Below are 18,438 nucleotides of genomic sequence, written 5' to 3'. Positions count from 1 at the left end.
AGGCGAGAGTGCTAATCACTATGCCACAGTGCTGCCCCGTGGATACCAGTGGATATCACTCTTCATCCTTTTTGTGAACAGCTGAGTGGGTGCTGTTTGCTGTGGGGAGAGATCACCATATCTGTGCCCTAAGTGGATGGCGTGGTCTATATTCCCATGCTGATTCCCCACCATGTGCAACCCCAACTAGTGCTATGTGTGGTGCTGTGGGAGCTACACGGAGTAATGCATCAATTATGTTTGCTTCTGGAACACGTTTATGTTTTGGGAAAACACAGAGCCTTCTAAGATGCCTAATTTTGTATGGAGTGAACTGTGCATTATTATGTTATTTGGTAGAATACGCTGGCTAATTATATTGCTTGGAAGTATGTTCTTCAATTATGCTGTTTTATATTAGTATTAGTATACTGCCTAATTATTCTATAAGCAGTTGTTGTACAAACAGTGCAATACTTACACAGTCTACTTTATTACATCTTATATGTCTGTTTGTATGGTACTTAGGCGAAGTTCACACTCTGGGCCCGATGTAACTCACATTTTCTCCTAGGTGATATTTTAAGCCACCAGCAAGCAAGAAAATACTCAGAATAATTAAATTATTATTATTAATCAAATAATAGTCCTTTTAGGTACCTTTTCAATTGCAGAGTGCTGAAAATTATTTTAAACAGAGATGAAAATTATCTCCTAGGAGAAAACTTAGAGGGAAAGTGAATAAGATTGGGCCTCATGTGTGAAGCATAACACCAACACCCACATAACACACATGATCTTTAATAACAGTGGCTCCTAGATCCAGGCCTTAACCTCCCTAGCAGTAACCCTGACCTGAGCTCGGGGTAGGAAAAATGAGCTGCGAGGGGTAAGCCCGAGTTTAGGTCGGGGTAGAGAATTACATTGTTCCAATGCTGATTAGAGATGGCTCGAACCTCCGATTTTCGGTTCGCGAACCTCGAACGCGGACTTCCGCAAAAGTTCGGTTTGCACGAACTTTTGCGAACCGTAATAGACTTCAATGGGGAGACGAACTTTGAAAACTAGAAGCATTTATGCTGGCCAGAAAAGTGATGGAAAGGATGTTTCAAGGGGTCTAACACTTGAGTTTTTTCAGTGACTACAAGAGGGGAAAATTTTTTCAAAAAGACCTTATAGTTTTTGAGAAAATCGATTTTAAAATTCTCCTTCTGACCATGGGAAAATTTCTGGGAATGTTAAGAACAGTGGGAACAAGAGGAATTTTTTTTTTTTAAAAAAGACCTTATACTTTTTGAGAAAATCGGTTTTAAAGTTTCAAAGAAAAAGAGCCGATTCATTAAAAAAGAGCCGATTCATTAAAAAGAACCGGATCATTCATGAACCGTTAGTATAGCTTAGAATGCGTCCTGTGCAGGACGTATAGCTGCCTGCTCCCGCTGTCTCTCCCCACCTGCCTTCACCTGTCACCCTCACCTAAGCTGGCACCCGGTGCACCAGGTGCCAGCCTAGGTGAGGGTGACAGGTGAAGGCAGGTGGGAGAGACAGCGGGAGCCGGGAACTATGCGTCCCAAAGGACGCATTCTCTGCTATGTGGGGGGCAGCGGCGATCTTCAATCAACTTAATTGAAGATCGCAAGATAAGAGGATACTCTATTCATGGGATCATTTACCGAGGATATTGGTGTGGGAATTTTTTATTAAAGGTACAGGTAAGTATTTCTGGTTAATTAAGAACATTAAAGGAGTTGGTGTTTTTATTTCATTTAACCCTTTGTGGAAATGGGTAAGGGGTACTTTGTACCTCTATACTCGTTTCTCCTGTGAGGGGGGTGGGCATCTGGGGTCCTCTTCTTAAAGGGGACTCCCAGATGCCACCATGAACCCCCCCCCAGGGAGTCGTCGCCCCCACCTACTCCTGGGGCACCGGAGGTGGGGAAGAGCCCCTTGTCCATGGATTGGACAAGGGCTCGGGGGGAGAGGGGAAGACTTGGCCGCCCCTCTCCCCACTCTCTCCCCCCCCATACCATGGACCATGCGGGCTGGTATAGCTCATGGTGCAAAGCCCCACACGGCCGGGGCTCGGCATTCTGGCTATCCCAGCCTGCATGGGGGACAAGGGTTTACAGAGAGCATGGTAGGGGGGACCCCACATCATTTTTTTCAGATTTCCCACATTCAGCACATAAAAATAATAAAAACATTTTTTTTAAATATTGTTTCCTGCTATCATTAACATATCCTGCAAATTTGGTGTTGCTAGGATGTAAGGGGCCTTTGCTATTAACTGCTAAAGTCAGCGGGTGATAACCAAACAGAGTTATAGGGGTGCAAAAGTGCTGAATTTTGCCATTGGCTTTCATTGGGCTCCCTATTTCACTTTCAAAAATCTCAAATCTTTTCAAAGGAAGATGTCTCAGCAGTGGCAAATTTTCTAGCATTGTAGGGACTTTTAGGGGGCTTAGGACTGGTGAGTTTGGGGCCCCTAGGCCAAAGAGGTCATAGCCTAGGGTCACAAAAGCTTTTTTTTTTTTGGCAATGATGGCGGTGACGAACATAAATCCCGCCATGGCCGTTACCAAAGTCTGAAGCTTACGACATGTCGCATGCAGGTAGAAGGCATATTGTTGTACTTGCACTCCAACGTTGGGTTCCCTACATCTCTGCAAACCAGAGTTATGGGATGCAAAATTGCTAAAATCTCCCATAGGCTTTCATTGGGGCCTAGGTTTTGAAGGTACAAAAGCGCAGGTTTCTGCCGAATGGTACGGCTGAGCGACTCCAAATTTTCAGGCTTTGTACGAAGTTTAAGGGGGCTCAGGGCTGGTGAGTTTCGGGCCCCTAACCCAAAGAGATCATATGCTAGGGTCACAGAAACCTGTTTATTTTTGCAATGGTACTGGTGACGAACGTAAATCCCTGCCATGTCCGTTAGCAAAGTCTGAAGCTTACGACATGTGGCATGCAGGTAGAAGGCATATTGTTGTACTTGCACTCCAATGTTGGGTTCCCTACATCTCTGCAAACCAGGGTTATTGGGGTGCAAATGTGCTGAATTTTGCCATTGTCTTTCATTGGGCTCCCTATTTCACTTTCAAAAATCTCAAATCTTTTCAAAGGAAGATGTCTCAGCAGTGGCAATTTTTCTAGCATTGTAGGGACTTTTAGGGGGCTCAGGACTGGGGAGTTTGGGGCCCCTAGGCCAAAGAGGTCATAGCCTAGGGTCACAAAAGCTTGTTTTTTTGGCAATGATGGCGGTGACGAACGTAAATCCCCGCCATGGCCGTTACCAAAGTCTGAAACGTATGACATGTCGCATGCAGGTAGAAGGCATATTGCTGTACTTACACTCCAACGTTGGGTTCCCTACATCTCTGCAAACCAGAGTTATGGGGGTGCAAAATTGCTAAAATCTCCCATAGGCTTTCATTGGGGCCTAGGTTTTGAAGGTACAAAAGCGCAGGTTTCTGCCGAATGGTATGGCTGAGCGACTCCAAATTTTCAGGCTTTGTACGGAGTTTAAGGGGGCTCAGGGCTGGTGAGTTTCGGGCCCCTAACCCAAACAGATCATATGCTAGGGTCACAGAAACCTGTTTATTTTTGCAATGGTACTGGTGACGAACGTAAATCCCTGCCATGTCCGTTAGCAAAGTCTGAAGCTTACAACATGTCGCATGCAGGTAGAAGGCATATTGTACTTGCACTCCAATGTTGGGTTCCCTACTAGGGCTGCACGATTTTAGGTAAAAATTGAAATTGCGATTTTTCTCTCAAAAATTGCGATTTCGTTTTTTTCACGATTTTTTTTCAAATCGAGCTTTGGCACTAAATTCACTATGCCCCCAGTGTAGTTTAGCCAGATACTGCGGGCGGACGATTGCTTAAAGAGAAACCCCGACCAAGAATTGAACTTTATCCCTATCAGTAGCTGATACCCCATCACAAATGGATCAACAGGGGGCTCTGTATGGCTGATATTGTGGTGAAACCCCTCCCACAAGAACAAGAAAAGTACATACTCTTGGCAGTTTCCTGTCTGTGAACCTTGCTGCATGGTGGGAAATAGCTGTTACAGCTGTTTCCAACTGTCAAAAACCATGCAGCAGCTACATCACCTGTCAGCAGTGTTCACTGGAGTTCCTTTTTAAGAGCCGGGCAGCGGGGGCGGTTCATGTGAGGGCAGCGGCGGTGGTTCACGTGAAGACGATGTAGTGCCCGTCACTATCTGCAGTTTTCAGAGTGCCCGCCCGCTGCCCGCACACTTGTCTGGCCCGCCTACCGCTGTGCGCCGATTGGCCAGAGCCGCCAGAAGCAGTGAATATGTATTATTGTTAATGAGCGGGGGGAGCGGGTGCACTCACGCAAGCAGCACACACAGCTTTACCAATCGCTGGATAGCGATGGAATGACGGCAGCGGTAGGCGGAGCTGTACAGAGCGTACAGCTCCGCCTACCGCTGCCGTCATTCCATCGCTATCCAGCAATTGGTAAAGCTGTGTGCCGCTCCCTCGAGTGGACCCGCCCCCCGCTCATTAACAATAATACATATTCACTGCTTCTGGCGGCTCTGGCCAATCGGCGCACAACGGAAGGCGGGCCAGACAAGCGTGCAGGCAGTGGGCGGGCACTCAGAAAAACCGAGGATACTGACGATCACCAGATCGTCTTGACACGAACCGCGGTTTCGGTTTTAAACCGAAAAACCGTGCAGCCCTATTCCCTACATCTCTGCAAACCAGAGTTATGGGGTTGCAAAAGTGCTGAATTTTGCCATTGTCTTTCATTGGGCTCCCTATTTCACTTTCAAAAATCTCAAATCTTTTCAAAGGAAGATGGCTCAGCAGTGGCAAATTTTCTAGCATTGTAGGGACTTTTAGGGGGCTCGGGACTGGTGAGTTTGGGGCCCCTAGGCCAAAGAGGTCATAGACTAGGGCCACAAAAGCTTGGTTTTTTGGCAATGATGGCGGGGACGAACATAAATCGCCACCATGTCCGTTACCAAAGTCTGAAGCTCATGACATGTCGCATGCAGGTAGAAGGTATATTGTTGTAGTTGCACTCTAACGTTGGGTTCCCTACATCTCTGCAAACCAGAGTTATGGGGGTGCAAAAGTGCTGAATTTTGCCTTTGTCTTTCATTGGGGCCTAGGTTTTGAGGGTACAAAAGCGCAGGTTTCTGCCAAACGGTACGGCTGAGCGACTCCAAATTTTCAGGCTTTGTATGGAGTTTAAGGGGGCTCAGGGCTGGTGAGTGTCGGGCCCCTAACCCAAAGACATCATAACCTAGGGTCACAAAAACCTGTTTATTTGTGCAATGGTACTGGTGACGAACGTAAATCGCTGCCATGTCCGTTAGCAAAGTCTGAAGCTTACGACATGTTGCATGCAGGTAGAAGGCATATTGTTGTACTTGCACTCCAACGTTGGGTTCCCTACATCTCTGCAAACCAGAGTTATGGGGTGCAAAAGTGCTGAATTTTGCCATTGGCTTTTATTGGGCTCCCTATTTCACTTTCAAAAAATCTCAAATCTTTTCAAAGGACGATGGCTCAGCAGTGGCAAATGTTCTAGCATTGTAGAGACTTTTAGGGGGCTTTGGACTGGTGAGTTTGGGGCCCCTAGGCCAAAGAGGTCATAGCCTAGAGTCACATGTTTTACTTGCACTCCAACGTTGGGTTCCCTACATCTCTGCAAACCAGAGTTATGGGGGTGCAAAAGTGCTGAATTTTGCCATTGGCATGTATTGGGCTCCCTATTTCACTTTCAAAAAACTCAAATCTTTTCAAAGGACGGTGGCTCAGTAGTGGCAAATTTTCTAGCATTGTAGGGACTTTTAGGGGGCTCAGGACTGGTGAGTTTGGGGCCCCTAGGCCAAAGAGGTCATAGCCTAGGGTCACAAAAGCTTGTTGTTTTGGCGATGATGCCGGTGACGAACATAAATCGCCGCCATGTCCCTTAGCAAAGTCTGAAGCTCACGACATTTCGCATGCAGGTAGAAGGATTATTCTTGTGCACCGGGTGCCAGCCTAGGTGTGGTTTACAGGTTAAGGCAGGTGGGGAGAGACAGCGGGAGCCAGTGTAGTGACAGATAGGGCAGCCCCGCAGATTGTGCAGCCCCGCATGCGCAGTAGGAGCCTACGTCCTTTTGAATTTTTGTGCAGCGGCCAAATATCTCCATTTCCGCACCACGTACACTCCCCAAATTTTCAGGGTAGGGAGAGGAGCCCACTGATCTACCTCTGCGTCAAAATGCAGCCTCCGAGCCCTGCTGATTCCCGAGATAGGTTTGCTGTAATCAATCTCAGGAACCAGTGGGGCTCGGGGACTGCAATTTGACGCACAGGTAGATCGGAGGGTCCCCTTCCTACCCTGAAAATTCCGGGAGTGTGGGTGGTGCGGAAACGGAGATATTTCGAAGAAATAATATGTAAGTTCCCACTGAGCATGCGTGATGCTTAGTGAGGAAGGGAGCTTCCGAGCTGCCCTATCTGATATTACACCGGCAGGTATACGTCCTGCACAGGACGCATTCTAAGCTATACTAACGGTTCATGAATGATCCGGTCCTTTTTAATGAATCGGCTCTTTTTTAATGAATCGGCTCTTTTTTCTTTGAAACTTTAAAATCGATTTTCTCAAAAAGTATAAGGTCTTTTTGAAAAAAAAATTTCCTCTTGTTCCCACTGTTCTTCTTAACATTCCCAGCAATTTTGGTGTTTCTTTTTTTAAAGGGGCTTTGCTATTAACTGCTAAAGCCGGTGGGGGTTAATTTTCCCACGGTCAGAAAGAGAATTTGCATTGAAACTTTAAATCAATTTTCTCAAAAACTATAAGGTCTTTTTGAAAAATGTTTTTCCTCTTGTAGTCACTGCCCTCCTCTACATACCCTGCAAATTTGGTGTTTTTACTACGTAAGGGGACTTTGCTATTAAGCACTAAAGTCGGTGGGCATTAGAGTCTATGGGAAAAATGCGAACACAACCTTTTTTGAAAAAAAATTGTAGTTCACCTGCGAACACGAGCCACCGAAGTTCACCGGGAACCGTTCGCCGGCGAACCGTTCGAGCCATCTCTAATGCTGATTAAGAGTCCCATGCGCGATCGGCACAATGAGACTCCAGCCTCTGTCCCCGGCTGTCTGTAGCATTTTTGGCCGCCAGGATCCCCATATCCCCACTCTTGTTCCAGGGACCCGGCGGCCAATCAGTGCGGCGGTGATGGCATGATGTTGCGGGGGGCGTGACTACGTTTAAAGTGCCAATGAACTTTTTTTATGATGTATATACACGTATACATGTATGTGTGTATATACAGCTGCCTGCACTGACCTGGGCCTTGATTTTGACTACTCTTTGCCTGCCACCTGCACCGAGTTCTGCCTGGATTTTGACTACTCTCTGCCTGCCGCCTGCATCGATCTTTGCCTGGATTTTGACTCCTCTCTGCCTGCCTTATTTGTACAGTTTCACAATTTAGTATTTTATTTATATGCAGAATGTCTACCAGGCTTTTATTCTGGCATATTTTGGTGAGTTATGACTTAAGAATTGGAGGCCTACAATTCTTGAAATGTACCGCTTTTGACAGAAATGCACCATTAAGAGCCTTCATCTGGTACTTGTGTCTGAGCTTTGCATGTTGCTACATCTGAGGAATGGGCCTCAACAGAGAAAATGTGAAGTATTTTAATGTTCTCCACTGAAGCATGATTTGCTAAACTCATACCTTTAATTTGTCTCTGTGAAGCCCCCTTCTACAAATTTTCCCATTTCCCATCTGTAGACTGCCAGCAATTCTATGGTCAAGAAGTGAAGATAACTGAAAATTCAGACATCACAGAGACAAATAAAGATATGTAGATAATCATGTTTTAAAGAGTACATACAAATACATTTTATTTATGAAAAAAAATCCAGAGTTTAGTTACATTTTAAAGGCAATTTATGTCTACATTTACTATGAAATCACATCGCTATACTTAAATAGAAATAGGGTTGTTGCAACTCCCTGATGAGAAGGCTGATTTAAAAAGTCTTCCCAGAGTGATCTAATCATATTTGCAAAATTGTGCCATCTGTGGATTAACAGACGAGGGTTTGACAAGAGCTTATCAAGCCAATAGACCTGAACCACATCTTAAAGGTGTTTTATTTATTGTTTAGTTTGTAAAACCCTGTATCAGGTGGTGTATTATTAAATAAATGTGCATATCTAAGAGTATGTGACATCAACAGATGGTCAAAGTGAAGTCCCACCCTTATGTGGTATCTAACGTAGATGGCTATTGTTAATTAATAACTTGTGAATGCCATGCTTGTACTGATTTTATGATATTTTTCTGCCTTACAACTCTTAAAGTGCAAACTATGCTTTTATGTCCATTCTGTGATAATCAGGAGACCAAGCCTGACCTGCAGGGGCGCTCAACAGGACCCCGAATGCGAAGTTTACCCGAAAATTCAGGTGATTTTTCAGGTTTGCCGAATGCGAACCCAAACCCGAAGAATGCAATCCATGCCGAATCGGAATGCGAAGTTTCCCGAATGTGCGGACTCGAATTCGGCCGGATGGCACGGTGGGTTCGGTTTCGGCTTCGGGATTCGGGGAGGACGTCATTGGGCCAATCAGAAGTCCTCCAGCCGAGGACCTGGCAACCCTAGCAACCAATCAGAGGAGGGGAGCCTGGCCCTCCCCTCCTCTATATAAGGCGGCGGCCATCTTGCGGAGCCACGCACTTGTGTGACTGCTTGGTACTGAGAGATTCTCCAGTGCTGTGCTGTGTCTGAGCAAGTGCATTTCACTGCTAAACCTAGCGTTTTGCTTCCTAAACACCTCCTAAACACATTTATTGTTGTCTTATATAGTTAGCTAGTGTATAGTGTATACTGTGCTAGGCTAGTGTTAGTCTGTGTGCAGGCTAGGCCTGCTAGCCTAGGTAGCCTTAGCCTACTACTAGCTTGGGTAGGTTAGGGATTCTAGTTAGTTGTGTACTAGTTTAGTTAATTATTTAGTACTGCAGTAGTCTGTTACTTTATTAGTTTCAGTACTGTGTTAGTTAGTTACTGACTGTGTACAGGCCAGCAAACATCCGTTGTGATCTGTTACAGACAATCATCTGCCCGAGCCTATTGATTGATTGATTGCATCTGACCATGTGTGACCGATTGTAATTGTCTCCAACTGTCTGCCGCACGACTTATTGCGTAGTACGCTAGGGATGTCTTAGTTACCTGCGTGCGTACTACTACTGCCTACTCCTACTACTACTGGTACCCGTTCACTTAATTTTTTTCCCACTGTTATTGTGTGATTTTATTAGCATCTGTAGTGTGCAATAAATAAGAGTTACAACACAGGCCACCACCAGCATCCATTGTGAGTGACCTGTGACTGTCACCTGCCCGAGCCTATTGATTGAGGTTAATTAGTTTCAGTACTGTGTTAGTCAGTTACTGACTGTGTACAGGCCAGCAAACATCCGTTGTGATCTGTGACAGACAGTCATCTGCCCGAGCCCATTGATTGATTGATTGCGTCTGACCGTGTGTGACCGATTGTAATTATCACCAACTATCTGCCGCACGACTTAGTTATTGTGTAGTATGCTAGGGATTTCTTAGTTACCTGCGTGCGTACTACTCCTGTCTACTACTACTACTAGTACCCGTTCACTTAATTTTTTTCCACTGTTATGCTGTATTTATCCTCCTGCTGTCAGTGGTCCCACCACCAGGGTCCACACAATACATTGCCTGCTGCCAGTGCCACACGTCACTCCTCCTCCTACTGCTGCTGTATTTATCCTCCTGCTGTCAGTGGTCCCACCGCCAGGGTCCACACAATACATTGCCTGCTGCCAGTGCCACACATCACTCCTCCTACTGCTGCTGTATTTATCCTCCTGCTGTCAGTGGTCCCACCGCCAGGGTCCACACAATGCATTGCCTGCTGCCAGTGCCACACGTCACTCCTCCTACTGCTGCTGCTGTATTTATCCTCCTGCTGTCAGTAGTCCCACCGCCAGGGTCCACACAATACATTGCCTGCTGCCAGTGCCACACGTCACTCCTCCTCCTACTGCTGCTGTATTTATCCTCCTGCTGTCAGTGGTCCCACCGCCAGGGTCCACACAACACATTGCCTGCTGCCCAGGGCCACACATCACTCCTCCTACTGCTGCTGCTGTATTTATCCTCCTGCTGTCAGTGGTCCCAACGCCAGGGTCCACACAATACATTGCCTGCTGCCAGTGCCACACATCACTCCTCCTACTGCTGCTGTATATATCCTCCTGCTGTCAGTGGTCCCACCGCCAGAGTCCACACAATACATTTCCTGCTGCTAGTGCCACATGTCACCCCTCCTACTGCTGCTGTATTTATCCTCCTGCTGTCAGTGGTCCCACCGCCAGGGTCCACACAATACATTGCCTGCTGCCAGTGCCACACGTCACTTTTTTGTTTTGTTTTTTGTAATTACACCTATTTCAATGTGATTTCCCTTTAAAAAAAAAACGCATCCAAATTCCCGAACATGAAATTTTTACCGAATTTTGAGCCCGACACCCGAACCGAATCTGAACCGAATTTCGTGGTCGAAGGCAAATTTGAGTTTGAATGTACCCGAACCGAATTTTGGTACATTTGAGCATGCCTGCTGACCTGTCGTGCTGCTGTTAAACTGCCATTAATACCACTTTTGTGGATACATTATGTTAAAAGACCACTATCACGAAAATCTTAAAATTGAAAATGCATGTAAACACATACAGATAAGAAGCATGTTTCTTCCAGTGTAAAATGAGCCATAAATTACTTTTCTCCTATGTTGCTATCACTTACAGTAGGTAGTAAAAATCTGACATTACTAACAGGTTTTGAGCTAGTCCATCTCTCCATAGGGGATTCTCAGCATGGTCTTTATTCTTTATAAAGACACTCCCTTGAAAAAGATTTAATAAAAATAATCTAGCCAGCCTCCATGCTCACCGCACACTTTTTTGGCAGTTGTACGGAGTAACTGCCATTAACTAAGTGCATTTGAAAATAAAGAAAACCCTGAGAATCCCCCATTAGGAGATGGGCTAGTCCAAAACCTGCCAGTTCTGTCAGATTTCTACTACTTACTGTAAGTGACGGCAACATAGGAGAAAAGTAATTTATGGCTTGTTTTACTATGGAAGAAACATACTTATTATCTGTACATGTTTACATATATTTAAAATTTTAAGATTTCAGCGACAGTGGTCCTTTAAGCCTGCTAAAATGATGTGCCTCTCCTCTCCTCAAAAAACCCTCCCTGGACCCAGATGCAATGACCAGCTACAGACCTGTCTCTAACCTCCCCTTTCTGGGCAAGCTAATTGAAAAAGCTGTCTACCTCCAGCTAGAAGCCAAAATCCTACAAAACAACAGTTATGACCCATTCCAGTCTGGCTTCAGGAAACACCACAGCACTGAAACTGCCCTCATCCAAATATGCAACCACCTGCTCATGGCAAGAGACAGAGGAGAGTGCTCGATCCTCATACTGCTAGACCTTTCTGCAGCCTTTGATACAGTTGACCATGACATCTTGATAAACAGGCTACAAGAATACTGCGGCATTGATGGCATAGTTCTTCAGTGGTTCCAATCCTTCTTGAGTGGCAGAACCCACAAAGTGTCTATGGGGCCCTTCCTGTCCACCCCTGTATCACTTAAGTATGGGGTGCCCTAGGGCTCAATCCTCTCTCCCCTGCTTTTCACTATTTACATGTTACCGCTGGGAAAACTAATCCAAAAGCATGGCCTGACATACCACTGCTATGCAGACGACACCCAACTATATCTTTCCTTCAAGCCTGGTGTGACAGACCCAACTCTAACTATAAACGCCTGCTTACGTGAACTACATAAATGGATGAATGACAACTGGCTGAAACTAAATGCAGACAAAACTGAAGTCCTTCTGATTGGAGGGCAGAGCATGATAACAAAACAACTTAACTTGCAGTCTTCACCACTGGGAATAGGAGGCACGGATCTACGCAGCTCTGATCATGTGCGTAGCCTGGGAGTTCTAATTGATTGGGATTTAAACTTCAGAACTCAAATCTCTGCTGTGGTGAAATCATCCTATTTTCACCTGAAGAACATTGCAAAAATCAAGCACCTCATTCCCCCAGAAGATCTGCCAACCTTAGTCCATGCCTTCATCACATCCCGACTGGACTACTGCACTGCTCTCTACACTGGTCTTCCAAAAAAGGCCTTGTACCGTCTACAGCTGATACAGAATACTGCTGCCAGACTGCTAACCAACCCCGTCACTGCCACATAACGCCAGTCCTGCACTCCCTTCACTGGCTACCTATAGAATGGAGGGTCCTATTCAAGATCGGCCTACTGACATTTAAATCCCTGAATAATCTAGGCCCTGGATACATGAAAGATATGTTGCAGCTACGTAGCAATCCCCGTATTCTCAGATCAACAGGTTCTAATAATCTAGTCATACCCAGAGTCCACCTGGAAACGTTTGGTCCCAGAGTCTTCTGTCATGCTGCCCCTACATTTTGGAACTCCTTACCTCAACAGATCAGGACAGCTCCATCCCTGGACGTGTTTAAATCCAGACTGAAAACCCACCTGTTCAGTTTGGCATTTGCAGAAATATAACTTTTGTTGTGTGAATACTTCATCTTACTAATTACTGAATCTGAGAGAGCCTAAGCTCTTTGAGTCCTATGGGAGAAAAGTGCTATAGAAATGTTATTGTATTGTATTGTATTGTATTGTATGTGAGATTGTCTGTCTCTGAAGGAGAGGTTGCTAGACCGTGTGTGGATAGACCACTGAGGATATGAAAGTTATTTGGTCTGAGTTCCTGGTCTGGTCACCAAGCAGTTCACTCATTCTGAGTGGCTGCATCTGGAGGCCAAAGAGTTACTTCCTGGGTCAGAGATGGTATGAGGCATCAAAAAGAACACCCCAGTAGCACACACAGCAAACCTGGATATAAAATAATGCAAAGTGCAATTTTATTTCACTTCATTTAGGAATTAGGTCAGAAAAAATTGAGACCTAGATATTTTACACAAGTCATCAGCTATTTGCAGGTGCTTTCACACTGTTTCTTGAGATCTTGAAGCAGGTAAGAACAGGAACTGAACCTCAGCCTGAGACGTATAAAGCCTCTTCCTGTGTAGCAGTGAAAACCAAACTGTGCTTCTACAGCCTGAAAATGTACATGTCTGCTCTGTCAGAATACAAGTTCTAGCTCATTGCATGTTTTGTAGGAGATGATGACGACTACACTGCAGAAACTTATCCAATCCTTGGATCCCAAAACTCTTCCCAGGATCCTGCAGATTCAGTCTGGATTTTACCATGGAGGTAATAATGTGACTCATTTAAACATGTCTTTCAGTCAACGTATAACATGTAGCATCACCAAATTAGGTAGAAATGTGGCAATACGCCTTTAAATGGATTTATAATTGTTTGTTTAATGTGTTTTTGGCATAATGTAGACAATCTTGTATATCACCTTGGTTATCATCTTGGTTATGTCCTCTTCCAAACAGATCAGGTATGGAAGCATTTACTGTAAACTTCCACATACAGCTTGATTTGCTTTGCATTTGATATAATGAATGTCTTTAAGGTCAGCCTTACAAGCTGATCCTTTTGATATTTTAAAGTATTTAACTCAAATTTGAGAAATGATGGTACTTCTAACTTGTTTGTCATATATAATGTGTATGGCTATTTCCTTTAGAAAACATCATATCGTGATTCAGCTCAGCTATGCTGTGGCTACAGCAATATATTGAAAGAAATGTTTAATTCTTATTTCAACCTTGCTCTTACAAATCTGGGAGTGCATAATGAAAAAAAAAATAATAATCGGAGGTTACTGTTACTGAAATCTCTGGAATCTCAATTCAAAGATATAGGTTACTAAAAGTAAAGTGCAGTACAGCCCTGGAGTTTCTCTATTGATCAGTTAGGCCAACCATCATATTATGTTCTTGTTCACACTGGAATTAATTTTAAATGCATAAAAACATTTTCTGTGCATTTGAGTGGCGTTACTTAGTATATGCATTACATTTTCCTGGCATTTACTGCAGTTTGTCAAATACTAGTGAGACACCAGCCGTAGAGGTGTATTCAGTTTTTCACACAGTATTTTGCAGATGTCCAGTGTTTGGACATGTTCCTACAGGCTGCCAATGTAGCCCAGCTGTGAGCCAAACACAATAAAAAAGCTGAAGAAGGCATCCACACAAAAGCCATGCCTTTTATGACTGACACATATATGAATTATACAGGTCTTGTGGCTAGTTTGTGTGGCAGTTTAGGCACTGATTATGTATATGTAGCCCAAGAACCAGCATAGCTTATATATTTCAGTGTCAGATGTGTTCCTGCTGGCAGAGAGCAGAGAAGAGGCACTGCCAGGGGGATACAGGAGGCTGGCGCATGCTGAGGCAGGAAGAAGGGTGGGCAGCACATAAGTGAGGTATCACACTCCACTGTGCACTCTGCATTGTTGGTGGAGGGCAAACACCACCTAATAGCACTATATGGGGGAGGCTATCATTACTGCTACCCAGTAGCGTCCCTACCATAGGGCGGCAGGGGGCGCCCCGCACCGGGTGTCGGGCGCCCCAGGGGGTGTCATCAGGCCTCCCACAGAGGCCTGTGTAATGTGCAGGACAGGAGGGGGAAGCAGCACGGAAAGGAGGGGTGGCGGGGAAAGCGGCGGGGAGGGGGGCCGGACCCCCCACCTCCCTCACCTGGGTCCCCTCCTTCTGGCGCTTCCCCCTCCTAATTGGCAGCAGCGGGCAGCAGCGGGCAAGAGGACTTACTCACCTCCTTCCTGCGTTCCAGGCGATGGCAAATAGCGTCATCGTCACATGACGCTGGTCCCCGCCTTCTCCACCGCTCACTGTGCTTCCTGATTGGCGGAAGCACAGTAAGCAACAGAGAAGTCGGAGACCAGCGTCGCGTGAGGATGACGCTATGCGCCGCCGCTATCGCCAGGAGCAGGTGAGTGAGTCTTCTTCGCCACTCCTGCCCGCTGCTGCTAATTAGGAGGGGGAAGCGCCAGAAGGAGGGGACCCAGGTGAGGGAGGTGGGGGGTCCGGCCCCTCTCCCCGCCACCCCTCCTTCCAGGCTTTCCTCACACTGGGGGCAACTAAACTAGCTATACTGGGGGCAATTATACTAGCTATTCTGGGGGCAATTATACTAGCTATTCTGGGGGCAATTATACTAGCTATTCTGGGGGCAGCTATACTAGCTATTCTGGGGGCAACTGTACTGGCTATACTGGGGGCAACTAAACTAGCTATACTGGGGGCAACTAAACTAGCTATACTGGGGGCAGCTATACTGGGGGCAGCTATACTGGGGGCAGCTATACTAGCTATACTAGGGGCAACTAAACTAGCTATACTGGGGGCAGCTAAACTAGCTATACTGGGGGCAGCTATACTGGGGGGCAGCTATACTGGGGGGCAGCTATACTGGGGGCAGCTATACTGGGGGCAGCTATACTAGCTATACTGGGGGCAACTAAACTAGCTATACTGGGGGCAGCTATACTGGGGGCAGCTATACTAGCTATACTGGGGGCAGCTATACTAGCTATACTGGGGGCAGCTATACTGGGGGGCAGCTATACTAGCTATACTGGGGGCAGCTATACTAGCTATACTGGGGGGAGCTATACTGGGGGCAACTATACTAGCTATACTGGGGGCAGCTATACTAGCTATACTGGGGGCAGCTATACTGGGGGCAGATATACTAGCTATACTGGGGGCAGCTATACTAGCTATACTGGGGGCAGCTATACAGGGGGCAAATATACTAGCTATACAGGGGGCAAATATACTAGCTATACAGGGGGCAACTATACTAGCTATACTGGGGGCAACTATTGATGATTGAAGTGTTTTGTGGACAGGTCTGCCACACGATTGCATGTATTTTCTGGTCAAATCTGCTACATGATTGCATGTATTTTCTGGGCAAATCTGCCGACATGATTGCATGTATTTTCTGGGCAAATCTGCCGACATGATTGCATGTATTTTCTGGGCAAATCTGCCGACATGATTGAACGTATTCTCTGGGCAAATCTGCAGACATGATTGCATGTATTTTCTGGGCAAATCTGCCAACATGATTGCATGTATTTTCTGGGCAAATCTGCCGACATGATTGCATGTATTTTCTGGGCAAATCTGCAGACATGATTGCATGTATTTTCTGGGCAAATCTGCCGACATGATTGCATGTATTTTCTGGGCAAATCTGCCGACATGATTGAACGTATTCTCTGGGCTAATCTGCAGACATGATTGCATGTATTTTCTGGGCAAATCTGCCGACATGATTGAACGTATTCTCTGGGCAAATCTGCACACATTACGTGTATTTTCTTCAGAAAACCTGCACAATTATGTGAATTTTCTGGGGAAAGGGTCACCAAAACTTGGGTCCACTGTCTTTGCATTGCACTTTTAAAGGGAACCCGAGGTGAGAATAATATTGAGGCTGCCATATTTATCTCCTTTTAAGCAATACCAGTTGCCTGGCTGCCGTGCTGGTCCTCTGCCTCTAATTCTTTCAACCACAGACCCTGAACAAGCATGCTTGTTTCTGGTGTGATTCAGTTCACTACTGCAGCCAAATAGATCAGCAGGGCAACTAGTATTGTTTAAAAGGAAATAAATATGGCAGCCTCCATATCACTCTCACCCGGGTTCACGTCAAATTACAGTTAGCTCCGCCCTCATCCGGTCATGGCCACGCCCATTTTTGTGCCGCGATAGCGCCACCCATTTTTTGCCCCTTTACTTTTGGGGGGGGGGGGGGGGTGTCTTATAATACCCAGCACCGGGTGTCAAATGCCCTAGGTACGCCACTGCTGCTACCACATGGTGTGTGTGGGGGAGGGAGGGGGTGGGGACAAGGGATACCTAAAACAGTGTTTTTTTTGGGGGGGAGGGGGGGGGGGGGGGTAGGGGGTTATTAATTTGGACACTAGAGTTTTCGCTTAGGTAATTTTTTCACACCTTATCAATAAAATGCCTTTCAAACCACCAGTAAGCATGAAAATACTCATATACTCGGAATAATTTTGACTGTACTTTTTCACCTATTTTTCTGTACTTTCTTTAGTTGCAGAGTGCTAAAAGTTATTTTAAACAGAAGATGAAACCTTACCTCCTAGGAGATAACTTTGGAGAAAAGTGAATTGAATAAGGGCCTTTGTGCATTACATTAGATGATAATGGGTTTACAGCTTGCAGCTAGCCCCTGTGCTTATAGAGTATCTTAATTTTACGAACCACTAGATAATTGATAGTGTTGAGCTGGAATTTCACATAATTATTATTTTGCATCAAAATTCACAATTACAATGCAAAATACTAATGCAAAATTTCTGAGGAATTCGTAATTAATTGATTACGTAAAATAATTTGTTATGGTACACTTTAATATACAGTATACCAAATCCTGAATTCTGTATACACATTTTAAGAAAACCAACAGCATAGGGTCCTCCCTCTTTTTGTGACCCATACAGGCTGGTGGTATAGCTAAAATTCCGAGCCTGGACTGCATGGGAAGACTTCCCATTGGTCTGTTAAGGGATCAATGAGGAGTTCTAGTGGCAGATTTAACCACTTGCCGACCGCGCACTCATACCGCGCGTCGGCAAAGTGGCAGCTGCAGGACCAGCGACGCAGTACTGCGTCGCCAGCTGCAGCCTAATTAACGAGCGATCGCGCGGCTACAGCCGCGCGATCGCTACGTCACACTCTTCGGCCCCCATGTGACTTCAGCCCGCCGGCCAATCAGCAGCGCCGGCGGGCTGTAAACATTCAAATTGGCCAATCGAACATGTATAATACAGTTTGTTTACGTAACAAACTGTATTATACTGCCTGCCTCCCGCTGGTGGTCACACTTAGCGATCGACCACCAGCGAGGAGAGCAGGCACAGTAAGAACACCCACCCACACACTTTAGGAGCCCCACAGACCCCCCGATCACCCGCAGCACCCATCAGACACCCCCCTGTACCCCCCTGCAGCACGCAGCTTCAACCTAACCACCCCCCATATCACCCATCAATCAATCCCTGTCACCACCTGTCACTCCTATTGATCAGATCAGACCCCTAACTACCCCTTAGGGTTATCTGATCACCCCCCACCCCTTCAGATCTCCCCCCCCCCTCCCTCCCCCCCTGTATACTGCATATCTCTATCTCCCTCTAATAGCCCACTGATCAGCTGTCAATTACCTATCAGTCACCTGTCAATCATCCCTTGTCACCACCTGCCACTGCCCCACATCAGATCAGACCCCCCACTGCCCCTTAGGGACTTCTGATCACCCACCCACCCTTTCAGATCCCCCGAGACCCCCCCCCCCCCCCCCCGATCACATC

General features: G+C 46.0%; 1 protein-coding gene across 4 annotated transcripts in view; it reads left to right on the top strand.

The window, feature by feature from the left end:
* THEMIS (thymocyte selection associated) overlaps positions 1-18,438 on the top strand; it is a 173,158-nt gene that overhangs the window by 21,824 nt on the left and 132,896 nt on the right. For 3 of the 4 annotated variants that reach the window (XM_068231522.1, XM_068231521.1, XM_068231519.1), the window contains exon 2: positions 13,259-13,355. The exons of the other annotated variant lie outside the window; for it this stretch is intronic. In XM_068231522.1, the coding sequence (XP_068087623.1) occupies positions 13,259-13,355 (97 nt within the window). The remainder of the gene's footprint in view (positions 1-13,258; positions 13,356-18,438) is intronic. 4 annotated transcript variants of the gene reach the window in all.

The sequence above is a fragment of the Hyperolius riggenbachi genome, chromosome 4 (genome assembly GCF_040937935.1).
Source record: "Hyperolius riggenbachi isolate aHypRig1 chromosome 4, aHypRig1.pri, whole genome shotgun sequence".
Taxonomy (NCBI): domain Eukaryota; kingdom Metazoa; phylum Chordata; class Amphibia; order Anura; family Hyperoliidae; genus Hyperolius; species Hyperolius riggenbachi.
Note: the sequence above shows the minus strand (reverse complement) of the source record. Positions and strands in the feature narration are given on the sequence as shown.